Below are 12,940 nucleotides of genomic sequence, written 5' to 3'. Positions count from 1 at the left end.
TTGTTAGTGCTGCTTAAACGTCTCTCAGATAGCCTTGACATTAGCAGAACTTGTACAATGCCTAGGTATGTTCTAAGGTCGGCGGCTGTGTACATGTTATGATGATATCTTTTGCTCATGCATCTAGGTCTTTATTCTGCTTCTATTACCAGCAGTTCAACTTGTAAAAAAAGGCTTTTTTAATAGTTGATGAGGCAGCGCTAAAGGGTTATACTAGGTAACACATAAAAATACATGTTATAAGCTTTTGAGAGTTGAAAGTGCTCATCACAAGTATGCGCAACCATTCTTATAGAAGTTCAACAGAAGAACTTTATTACCGGTTGTTGATGTACTGCTTACACAGCGAGCAGCTTGTTTTGTTTTCGAAGCATTAGCTTATAGGTAACCTGGGAATACGTACAATTGCCAGGATGCAGTTGCAATAGCCATTCTGTCTTTGACCAGATCTATCATGATGCACGGATTTACTGTCGATGAAGAAGGTCAGAAGATGTCCAAGTCACTGGGTAATGTCGTTGCTCCATCCGATGTTATATATGGTGATAAGGTATATTATGATGCCATGTTCTAGAAACTTCTTTGGCACCCTCATTTAAGTTGACTGTCATCTCACTTTTCGTTCTTGCAATCGTGAATTTGTAGTATCCCCATCGATCCTTTTACTGAAATATAATCAATGAATAAAGTTGAGTTGCAGGTAATTTGTCAGCTAATATCGGTAGTAAGTTGGAAGTGCTACAGGATTAGTAAAAATAGAACAGACTTTGTTAGTCAGCAGTTCAGGGTCTCCAACAATACTAGCCCTAGTTAAATCTAACCATGACAGTTCATTCAAGTCATCCATACTGCTTGATAAAGGGGAAGAAGAAACCAGGCTACGGAGTGGATGTGCTGAGATGGTGGGCTGCGAGCAAGTACGCTGTCACTAATGTCGACATTGGACCCAACATGATCAGACAATGCAATGATAAAATGCTCCAGGTAACTCGGACAACTTAAAAATGGCTAGTCTCGTTTTTGACTTTGTAGTTGTTATCATCGATGATGGTTTTTTCTCCTTGCAACATGTAAATTGAGATGACTTCATTTGTTGACCTTGTTGGCCTTCCAGAATTATTTGCCAACCTTTTGTCTAGTTTCTTTCCGAGTCTTGTCAATCAGGACTGCTCCAGATACCTCCTATTGTCATTTATCCATTCATTTGTCCTTCACGATGCTTTTGAGGTCCAACAACTAAATCGTGTCTGGAGTCACGGCAGTTGTAGGTGATCTTTTTCTTCTTCATGAATCTCACGTCGTGATGTGTTTATCTACTTGTATTCGTATTTGCTCACGCTGACTATTTGAAACTGTTGCTATCGATTATGACTCATAAGGTGTCTATAATTGCTGTTATCTTTTGTGTATTATTATTGATGGATTATTATTATTATTTGTATTATCAATTACAGTAGATGCTCCTACAACGAAAATAGTCCGTTCTTTACTTCTCATAAGTTCTTTACTTTAAAGTTTAAAGGTTGACTTGCAACAAAATTCACATTACAGTTATTTGGTATCAAATGATTCACCATGTCTTACTCTGTTGTGTTGTAAGTGCCAAATATGTGGAAATGTGATTACAAACTCTTAAAAGCTCAAAAACGAAAAGCCGCCGTAGATTGGAATCTCTTTATTTGGATGACGTAACCACGAAATTTGGTTATCGTCTTGTCACGTATGTTCTCATGTGAATTGAAAGGCCAATACAAAGGTCAATATAAAACTTATCGTAATACTAGTTTATGACAAACACTTCGGGTTTTTTCCGAAGACCCTGTATCAAATATATATGCTCGCTACTTTACAGTTTTGTTTCGACCTGGTCTAATCGGCAAGTCGTAATCTGATCATGTGACCCAATAGTTCACAAATAATTTCTGCAGCACTTTTCGATTACCACAGGTGACCAACAGGCTCGTCATGATTATCAGACAAAGATATGTACTCCTTCGAGGTAAGGTTAAAAAGTTAGATGAATTTTTATGGTAAGTTATAAGATATCAGTGCTAAAAGTGACAGCATTACAATGACGATAAAACAGATGCGTAAGAACAATAGACATGGTTTTATTGAATGCGTGAAGTATATTTGTGAAAAGATTTCGACGAATTAGGTTGCATGAAAGTGTAAACAGAAACCATCTCTCACAACTACATCACATTTGAGCCGTTTTGGAAAGAGAATCCAAACTACGGCGGTCTCGCGTGGCTGCGATTAACTGTTCGTTTTTGAGCTTTTAAGAGCTTGTAATCACATTTCCACATATTTGGCACCTACAACACAACAGAGTAAGACATGGTGAATCTTATGATACCAAATAACTGTAATATGAATTTTGTTGCAAGTCAACCTTTAAGTGGAATCTATGTAATAGGAGTGTCTACTGTATTATAGGAGTGTCTACTGTATTATAGGAGTGTCTACTGTATTATAGGAGTGTCTACTGTATTATAGGAGAGTTCACTGTATTATAAGAGCGTCTACTGTATTGTAGGAGTGTCTACTGTATGAAAGAGTGTCTACTGTATTATAAGAGTGTCTACTGTATTACAAGAGCGTCTACTGTATTATAGGAGTGTTTACTGTATTATAAGAGCGTCTACTGTTTTGTAGGAGTGTCTGCTGTATTATAAGAGTGTCTACCGTATTATAGGAGTTTCTACTGTATTATAGGAATGTCTACTGTATTATAGGAGTGTCTACTATATTATAGGAGTGACTACTGTATTATAGGAGTGTATACTGTATTATACATGTAGGAGTGTCTACTGTATTTTAAAATGCAGCAAGGCGGTTGATTGGTGCAAGTGGTGGAGTGTCGGTCTACTAAGCTAAAAGTCACGAGTTCAAATCTTGGTAAAAGCAATATTGTTTCCTAATCATTAAGTGTTGTTTGGAAAGAAAGGCGAGCGGGCAGGCTTTTCTTATAGTATAGAATTTAATTGCTATAACTGGACACAGGGTTTAACAAAAAGGCAAACACTGAGATTCATATATATAGATTACGTGTGTATTATTGTAAGCTTGACCCTTTGTTGCAAGATACAAAAAAGATCAACTGTTGAAAGCTGAATGAGGTCTTTGGACAAGCGCTTAATTGTTCCTAGATGATCGCGTTGATCAAAGATTTGAGAAATTTAATCGAAATAATCATTCCGGCTATTAGGACATGAAAATTAAAATGATGCTAGTCTCATACCGATTTCAAATAAATAATAATTTATCAGTAGTAATATTAAAATCTGATAGATTAAGCGCTGACTAGTTATGAGTCAATAAGAAAAGCATGGCTGAATATCATGACTCATTGTTCATGTTCGGAGATTGGCTGACTACTGACTCACTTGTCTCAAAAAATTGTGAACTCTTCCTTGTTCATCTACCGTACATGTATTTGAGTGAATCACACCTCACTCTTCTCTCTATAACATTGAATGTGAAGCTTGGCCTTAGGAGATGACAATTCAGTAAGGCTTTTTATTTAGTGTAACTGTTGTTGGTCTAAATTAATCATGTGTTAAAATCGGTTAACTTCCATAGCTTACTGTAATTTATAACAAGTGTATCTATTATATGCCTATACTAGCCACCTGTTAGAACCTGTCAACCTTCCGAGCTTTCTTTGAAAAATTTGTGTTAAGTTTTTCATTACCCTGTTAGGATGAAATCTCCTTTATAAACTTTATAGCATATTATTATTTGTGTTTCATAGCAGTACACATTCGTAGCAGTACACATTCGTAGCAGTACACATTCGTAGCAGTACACATTCGTAGTAGTACACATTCGTAGCAGTACACATTCGTAGCAGTACACATTCGTAGCTGTACACATTCGTAGCAGTACACATTCGTAGCAGTACACATTCGTAGCAGTACACATTCATAGCTGTACACATTCGCAGCAGTACACATTCGTAGCAGTACACATTCGTAGCAGTACACATTCATAGCTGTACACATTCGCAGCAGTACACATTCGCAGCAGTACACATTCGTAGCAGTACACATTCGTAGCAGTACACATTCGTAGCAGTACACATTCATAGCTGTACACATTCGTAGCAGTACACATTCGTAGCAGTACACATTCGTAGCAGTACACATTCATAGCTGTACACATTCGTAGCAGTACACATTCGTAGCAGTACACATTCATAGCTGTACACATTCGTAGCAGTACACATTCGTAGCAGTACACATTCATAGCTGTACACATTCGCAGCAGTACACATTCGTAGCAGTACACATTCGTAGCAGTACACATTCGTAGCAGTACACATTCGTAGCAGTACACATTCGTAGCAGTACACATTCGTAGCTGTACACATTCGCAGCAGTACACATTCGTAGCTGTACACATTCGTTGCAGTACACATTCGTAGCAGTACACATTCGTAGCAGTACACATTCGTAGCAGTACACATTCGTAGCAGTACACATTCGTAGCAGTACACATTCGTAGCAGTACACATTCGTTTACGTGTGAGTCTTTTGATTCTCTCTTGAAGCTGCGAAAAAGGATGAGGTTCATTCTAGGAAATGTGTATGATTTTGTACCAGAGAAGAATCTCATAGATTATAACAGCCTTCTGCCTCAAGACCAGTACTTCCTCCATGTGGCACATGAGTATGCTAATCAGGTATTGGCCATACACTGACTATATACCTGGCACTATCATTAAGTTGACTCTATACCTGTTACTATCCTTACACCATAACTTAAACCATTTATCGTATTTACTAGGTAAATCAGACACATTGATTCCGATTTTGTACTCAAAATAAAGATTGGTCCACTAACTTTCAAAGTAATAAAGGCTTTTTTTACAGCATTTTAATATCCGTCTCGAAAACAACACAATTGGCATAACAAGCTCCGCCCATAAATATGTGACTAACCCTAGCTTTTTAGGAACGGAAGTTAGGAATGTTTAGATCGATTTAGAATAAAAGAGATGGGTGTTTTAAAATCCATCTATTTATATCTACATTCAGCCTTTAAAATAATCTCAGTCTTTTCTGAAAGATAGAGAAGCTATTTAACATTGCATACTTAAAAATGAGCTCAAAAAAGTGCGATAATTACGCTAGCTTGTGATAAAACCACGCTTTTTGAGCTTATTTTTCTCGGCGTTGAGCCTATTAAACATCCTGTAACAAGCTATGAGTAATTTTAAATAGTTTATATACCTTTCAGAAAGGACTGAGATTATTTTACAGGCTGGATTTACATAATAATAAGTTTTAAGACACCCATCTCTATTATTCTAAATTGGTCTAAACATCCCTAACTTCCATTCCTGAAAAAGCTAGGTTTCATCACATATTTATGGGCGGAGCTTGTTATGCCAATTGTGTTGTTTTCAAGACGGATATTGAAACGTTTTAAAAAAGCCTTAATGACTTTGAAGGTTAGTGAACAGATCTTTATTTTGAGTAAAAAATCGGAATCAGCATGTCTGATTTACCTAGAGAATACGGTAAAAGTTGTACATGACAGTTATGGCTTAAGTTGACTTTATACCTGTTACTATCCTCAAGTTGACTCCACGACTCTGGTTGTTTTTGCAGGTGACGAGCTGTTATGAGAGCAATGATCTCAGTGCTGTACTCAAATGGCTTGAACTTTTTACAGCTAAATTTTCAAACATCTATGCAACGCTATCTAAAGACAGGTGAGCTCCAATTTGTGCATTCTTGTCCACAAAGTTTTCAGACGGTTGATGTGTCTGTGCATTTGAAACCGTAAACAGCAAGCAGCTTTGAAAAGTGTAGAAACTAAGTGATCCAAAAATACGCTTTTTAAAAATATTGCCAAGTTCTTAGATTTACCTAAAAAATGTGAAATTTTTCCACAGTATGTTTGTGGTATAATACAGATTCCCTCCAGCTATATAAAACAGTCATATAGCTAGTTTTATTGCCATTTAAGGTGAGTATAGCTCTGAGAAAGAGTTGGCATGTTGAACGATGCTTCAATTTGTACTCATACAGTCTACTAGTCAACTGTATATGGTGCATCAGTCTAAAATCTAAATACAAACTGACTAGTTTTCTGTTACACAGGCTTTACTGTTTCCCTGCCGACAGTCGAGAGAGGCGATCTGCTCAAACTGTCCTGCACCACACTTTTAATATTCTAGTATATTCTGCTGCTCCAATATTACCATTTTTCGCTGAGGACTGCTTTGTGCATCGATATGGAACTCAGCTTAATAAAGGTGAGAAGTTTGATGGCTTAACAGCTTTGAGTCTTTCTATCATATCAGGTTGTTGGATACCTACTTGTCATTCTTGCTGATATGCAAATATATTGTGTGTTTATTCTGTTTAAAGTAAATGTAAAACAATGCGCACGCACACCTTGAGTGTTGGACTAGAATTACTTACATGTATACATGCGTGTAATGAGCGAAATTATTTTACTGAAAAACGTGATGGTTTTGTGTATTACTTGGAAGATCATAATATTAATATCAATTATAGGTAAATATGATTGATCATTATGTAGATCACTGGAAGTACCCATTTTTCCTTTTAATCGGAAAGTTAATTCACCGGCGCAGAAGTTTACAACTTTTGCATTAATATCTGTAGGAAAGTTTTAGACTTCGTGCCAGGTTTATGGAAAAACCTAGTCTAATGCTGCCTCACCTGTTTTGTTTGAATCAAAACACTCTTTTTTCAACTGTTTACCAAAAACTTTGCATGAATTCGAAATTCCTTTTTAAATAAAAAGATGTGTGAAGTAAAGGTACGCATAGATATGATCTGGTCCAGTAGAGTTATTCATAGAGTTGAAAATATGATGGTATATTTATCCTTGATGCAAAACTAGTGTGCATAGGTCTAATACAATAGAGGTATACATAGACCTCATTCAATAAAAATATATATAGGATAGATGCGCTTTAGGTTTACTTGGGTCTAATGGAATAACAACATGGATAAACCTGAGGTAATCGAGATATGCATATACCTGACACCTTTGTCAGTTATATACATATCTCGGTTGTAGTGTATCCATATTTACTAGACCTGCATGATGTTTCGATTTGATCCGGTGGTTGCGGTTAGTTTCTATTAAATTTAGTTGAATCTTTTATTTTCTGACATCGGACAAAACCGGCAACACCGGTTAACCGGTGCGATTTTGAGGTGCGATTTATTGGTGCGGTTTCCGTTTCCATATCATAAAAACTGCGCCTGCCTGCCTGGACCGGATACACAGAATCTTCCATGGAAATTGACACTATTTTGTTTTGCAAGTTTTTTTTTAATTTTTGCTTTACATATATGTAGATATCACATTCGTTCTCGAAAGCTATTTATTAAAATCTGCCATTAAAAAACCATTACAAAAATCTGAAGTTAAGGTTCACGAAGTCAGGATGTTCATGTGGCCTCGGTGTCAGGTTAACCGCAAGCGGTTGTGACATTGTTCGACACTGTGGTGAGTCATCATGTGTGTCGGTTATAAACGGTGTTCGATTGAAGTGGAGGTCGATAACCGAATTGACATGGGGAGAAAAATCGTGCAGGTCTAATATTTAGAAGTAGTTAGATGACAGTGGATAGCAGGTGGCAGAATCATCAATTGTCTGTAAGATTCGAAATTGTTTTTACAATAATAGAGAAGATAAGAAGTCTGCTAAACAATACACCTGCAGACACGATGGATGTCATGCTCGTGGCTGATAAAGGAATGCATAGCTGCAAAAATTCTTCAAACGCTTTAGTCTTTTCTTGGTTTGTCGAGATTTCTTATGCTGACTAGTACACTACGCTAGTAGTCCCACACGCCGTGAGAGATCGTCATGTGTAGTAACTATGTGCACAATTATTCTTAGATATGGCAAGGTGGTTGAGTGGTGGAGATGATAGCATGCCTGACTGGGAGGTGTAAGAGTCAAACATGTTTCACTGTTTCACTGACCGGTTAAAATGACTCTCGAGTTCAGTAGTTGAGTGGCTTGGCGTGTTGATCACCGATCTCATGTTCAGTTGCGGGTCTATTCATTGTAAGCATACAGGCCAGTTACACTGAACTACTGGCTAGCCTTCAACAATTACAGCATCACTAGGATGAAGATTTTTAAATTAAACAAATAAAAATGTGTATAAAATGTCTTGCTCCAAGTTAAAATAAGATAGTGGAATTATAATTTTGAATCTTGGTTGCCTTCTACAAAGGTTAACAATGTAACAAGGTAAAATTAGCCTAGAAAGGACATTATTTGTGCTTTTTTAGTAGAACTTAGAAAGTGCGCAGCTATATTTAGGCTTTAGCTACTACATAGTTAACATCTCGTTTGTTAGAGTTGTGATTTAACCCTCGCATTGCCTTCACGGATCACTTGCATAAAATAGTTAGCAAATACTCCTTGACAGCGTAAATGATATAATTTTTATAGCATTATTTGCCAATATTGAATGTTAAAAATTAGACTGTTTCCAGGTAACAGTTGCAATACATATGAATAGTATGAGACACAGATACTGGTATCTCCTTTATCAGTAAATTCCTTTTCCATTTTTAGGCCTCTCCACTAGTGTATCTATATTTAGAAGTGGTTGGATGACAGTGGATAGCAGGTGGCAGAATCATCAATTGTCTGTAAGATTCGAAATCGTTTTTACAATAGTAGAGAAGATAAGAAGTCTGCTGAACAATACGCCTGCAGACACGATGGATGTCATGCTCGTGGCTGATACAAAGGAGAACAAGACACTGGATATACTGAAGGTTTGACATGCAATCATTACCGGTAGCTCCAATTATTACCTTTCAAATGTCTGTCACAACCAGCCTAGTAACTAGCAACTTGACTAATGGCTTCCATTCTAGAATAGTTTGAGTTATATAATAGTTTGAATTATATAATAGTTTGAGTTATATAATAGTTTGAGTTATACAATAGTTTGGGTTATATAATAGTTTGAGTTATACAATATTTTGAGTTATGCAATAGTTTGAGTTATACAATAGTCTGAGTTACACAGTAGTTTGAGTTATACAATAGTTTGAGTTATACAATAGTTTGAGTTATACAATAGTTTGAGTTATACAATAGTTTGAGTTATACAATAGTTTGAATTATACAATAGTTTGAGTTACACAGTAGTTTGAGTTATATAATAATTTGAGTTATACAAATAGTTTGAGTTGTACAATAGTTGGAGTTATATGATAGTTGGAGTTATATAATAGTTAAAGTTACAGGGTACGCTGAGTTATCATTATTTATCGATATCAAGTGTTGCAGTGGATATGAACACACAGGGTCTGCAGGAGGATGCCGAGTATGGAGTGTTGTGCTCACACTCTCCATTGTGCGAGGCCATACAGTGCGCAAGTGTCAGCGTTGCTACAGCTGAAGATTGCCCAGGTTTTCCTATGTTCACCGAACCCGATCATGTTGGAGATATGCTGGAGCTTGGTAGGTGAATAACTTCTGGTTAGGTGCATAGCTCAGTCAACACTCGTTGTTTTAGCTTTAAGACAAACAAACTTTCTGTAATAGATTCTCCTATTTACTAGCTTTTGAGCAATTGTTTACAGCAGTTGTATTTGTTCTTAGAAAAGCAAACACTAAGGCTATATGTTCAGTCTCTGTTACTTGTTTTTCTCTGTTTGTTTTCTAAAGGATGCAGCTCCTTCTGTCTAGTATTAGTCTGCCCGTAACATCTTGAACTAAAGCTGTATTCGTGCACATAAAACACCGCAATATTTGGAGTCACTTTCTACTTTTTACTGTTTGGTGGAGCTTTTTGTGTGGGTTTAACAGACTGTGCTGTAGGTATGATGGTAGGTATTCTGCAAAAGCAGTCTCTAGTTCTACTTCAGCAGAAGTTTCTCTGGCTGACAGGGTTACCACTGTGGCGAGAAAAACTTTTTCACTTAGATTGGGGTCAAACGCTGCAGACGGCATTAAGCATTGACCATTTCTCAAAAGGCATGCTTGAGTCAGTGTTGTGTCCTCTCTGGCAAATGGCCAACAATACAGGCATCCTCTCTGAAGCTAGCAAATTGCTAATACACAAACTAGCTAACTCACTATATAACAGTTTACAAACTGCCTGAGAAAAAGTTTTATGACCATCCTAAAGGATTTGTGCTGATTTTGGTCGTTACTGTTGGTAGCTACCTACTAGACTCTTTATTACTCCATTTTATACTATTTTATTGATGAGAACTACAACGGGGGTAAAAGTTGAAGAGGTCTATTGTTCATGAGGTTCAAGAGGCTAAGCTAAAATCTTGTTACTCTTGGTTGGCTACACTCACAATTTATCTATAAATAATAGCAGTATTGTCCTCTTGAGTATATTATATTTCTGTGAGGTGTTGGAAATATTAGTGGCATGAACATGTTTTTACATGTATAATAGCGGCTGTTTCTACTCTGATTTACTAGAGGAATTACTCAGCATTATTGAAATGCTGCCTTTATTGATTTTCAAGATTGGTTTGCATTTTAACTTAGCCTTTGGTACTACTTTTTTCAATAAACCTTGACTATATGTCACATTCAGTTTTCTGTTTAAATTTGCATTTGCATTCTGTATTTGCTGTCTATGGCAGATCTATCCTAATATTTTAGTGGCAAACTAGGAAGCATGCTAAGATTGATCCCTCAATGCTCTAAAAACATTCCTTGTTCAACAACAAAGTAAAGTAGTGAAATTTATTCCTCTAAATTAGGAAGGGAAGCAAATCTGCCAATTTTGAAATTAGCCACAAGAGGTTAAAATATAATACTTTGTTGTTTTTTACCATAATGTTTTATTCACTGGTTTTTTATCGCGTTCGTGCCATAGTTGATTACAACGCAAACAGACATTTAGCTTGATCATATTGAGAATGGGTATTCTTTCAGGTATGAAGGTCTACCTTAAAAAGGCAGCACATATGCGATGTCAGCGATGTCGGAGATACACGGCTGCAACAGTTACTGAGCCATGTGAAATGTGCCTGTTGAATATGGCAAACACGTGGACTAATTAACTACAGGACAGTTCTGTTGTTAGTAGTGACTCAAGTTTTTAACATTTTAGCAAATTAATGATCATTTGTACACTTTATAATCTAAAAACGGCGGTTGAATGTTATTGAAATTTGTATATAAGCAGTATTTAAGTTGTTTCAAAACATTACCAAAAGTTTTCTTTTTTATTTCTATAACTGTATTTTGAGTGTCCTTGAAGCCAACATAACTAGGACATCCGTCCAGAATCCATTGTGTTTTCTCTTATTTTTACGTGTTAGTGATGGAAAATTCATCGTGCTATTCATCGTTTGTAGGCATACAATCTGGCGAAATTAGCAAACCATCTAGAAATTCAGGACAGTTAGGATCACATGTCTTGTTAGAAATACTTCCAGGGGCAACTTTTAACACAGAAATATGAGAAATGAACCATCTATGTTTATTGTAGCTTGAAACATTGGTTTCATATAAGCTACAAGTGAATATCTATCAACTGCCTGCCTCGGTTTGTTTGGTAACATGGAGGAGACGATTGTGACCCGTATTTACATGACGAACCTCGAGTTCTGAAATCCTTGTTACATCATATAGATGTGACAGGAATGTAGGTGGTAGGCTAGAATTATTTTGGTTGCAACCAGTGAAGTCACAGTGGCAAACTTGACAGGTGAAGGTTGGGTTGTACTTATGAGTGTGACCAGTTGGTGCACTTGTTCTGACTGGAGTGTTGACATTATATGGACTCATTCAGTACCGTATTTTCTAGACTATTAGACGATATTTTTTCAGATGTTTTGAGCCGTGCAGCTAGTTCAGAGGCTGCGGCTATTCTATGGTTTTTTCTTTCACCGCTAGGGGAGCACTAACCGGAACTAGAATCAAAACTAAAGAAAAGTTAAGCCAAGAAGCATACGTTGCTTTTTTATTCAGCTAGCACATAGAACACGGATGAAAAATTACTAACTATTAATTATTTTCAAATTCTTGCCCCATCATTATGGAACCCAAACGAAGAAGTTCGTATGAAGCAAGTTTTAAGCTGAAGGCCATCGATCTTGCTATCCAGGAAGGAAACCGCCCGGCTGCATGCGAGCTTAACATCAATGAATGTAGAGTTCTGCAGCCTATACAAAAGGTGTGGCCTATGAATTGTTTTATTACCGGTTTTTTTAAATAGAGCAGATGCGGCTTATATAGGGGAGCGGCTAATAGTCAGGAAAATACGGTATTTATGATATAAAATTATCAAAAAATTAGCTGAATTACTTGACACGGTTAAAGCATTAAAGACAGCACTGTTGGCGGCAAAGCAGCATCAGCCAAAAAAAGCATCACCAAAAAATACAGACACACGCGAGACGCATTAGGCACACTGATAGGCCAGGCATAATATACTGCTCACATGCGATTCTTACACTGCAACTTGCAATTCTTACACTGTATATAGGAACTTATGAGTATACACGCATACCTAGTTAATCAAGAATAGGGGGCTCTTTAGAATGGTATTAGCTTCGCAGCTATTAGTTCATGCACCACCGTATAAGTAAATTTAAAAGCATGAGTTGTGCTCTCTCCAAAAAGTGCTAATAGCTCCGGAAGTGGGTAAAAATTAGCTAGACTATCTCGACATTTGCTTATCCTTCGAGAAGGTCAAAAGGCTAATAAACTGTTTACACACTGGTTCCTTTTACTAAATTAAAGCTACCGCCATAAAATGCAAAAACCCAAAAAACTTCCTGTTTCAATATATTTTAGTTGCAATAAATTATGACAAAACATCTTAAAAAATGCCTATTTATTAACTGGTTCAATGTTGCAATTGTCTTAGTGAGCCATCACAACATCATCTTCAACAGGAAACGGTGGCTTTTAATCAGGTTGGCAAATTTTAAGTAAATT

The 12,940-nt window shown here is 36.7% G+C and overlaps 1 protein-coding gene across 2 annotated transcripts in view; it reads left to right on the top strand.

Annotated features, from left to right (window-relative positions):
• The window catches only part of LOC137394952 (isoleucine--tRNA ligase, mitochondrial-like), a 47,639-nt gene extending 36,289 nt beyond the window's left edge, over window positions 1-11,350 (top strand). For both annotated transcript variants that reach the window (XM_068081727.1, XM_068081728.1), the window contains 8 exons: window positions 448-550; window positions 862-984; window positions 4,556-4,687; window positions 5,619-5,722; window positions 6,114-6,268; window positions 8,588-8,793; window positions 9,331-9,487; window positions 10,928-11,350. In XM_068081727.1, coding sequence (XP_067937828.1) covers window positions 448-550; window positions 862-984; window positions 4,556-4,687; window positions 5,619-5,722; window positions 6,114-6,268; window positions 8,588-8,793; window positions 9,331-9,487; window positions 10,928-11,055 — 1,108 coding nt within the window. In that variant the 3' untranslated portion in view covers window positions 11,056-11,350. The remainder of the gene's footprint in view (window positions 1-447; window positions 551-861; window positions 985-4,555; window positions 4,688-5,618; window positions 5,723-6,113; window positions 6,269-8,587; window positions 8,794-9,330; window positions 9,488-10,927) is intronic.
• The last annotated feature ends 1,590 nt before the right edge of the window (window positions 11,351-12,940 follow it).

This window comes from Watersipora subatra, chromosome 4 (assembly GCF_963576615.1).
Source record: "Watersipora subatra chromosome 4, tzWatSuba1.1, whole genome shotgun sequence".
Lineage (NCBI taxonomy): Eukaryota > Metazoa > Bryozoa > Gymnolaemata > Cheilostomatida > Watersiporidae > Watersipora > Watersipora subatra.
This window is presented reverse-complemented; position numbering and strand designations above follow the sequence as displayed.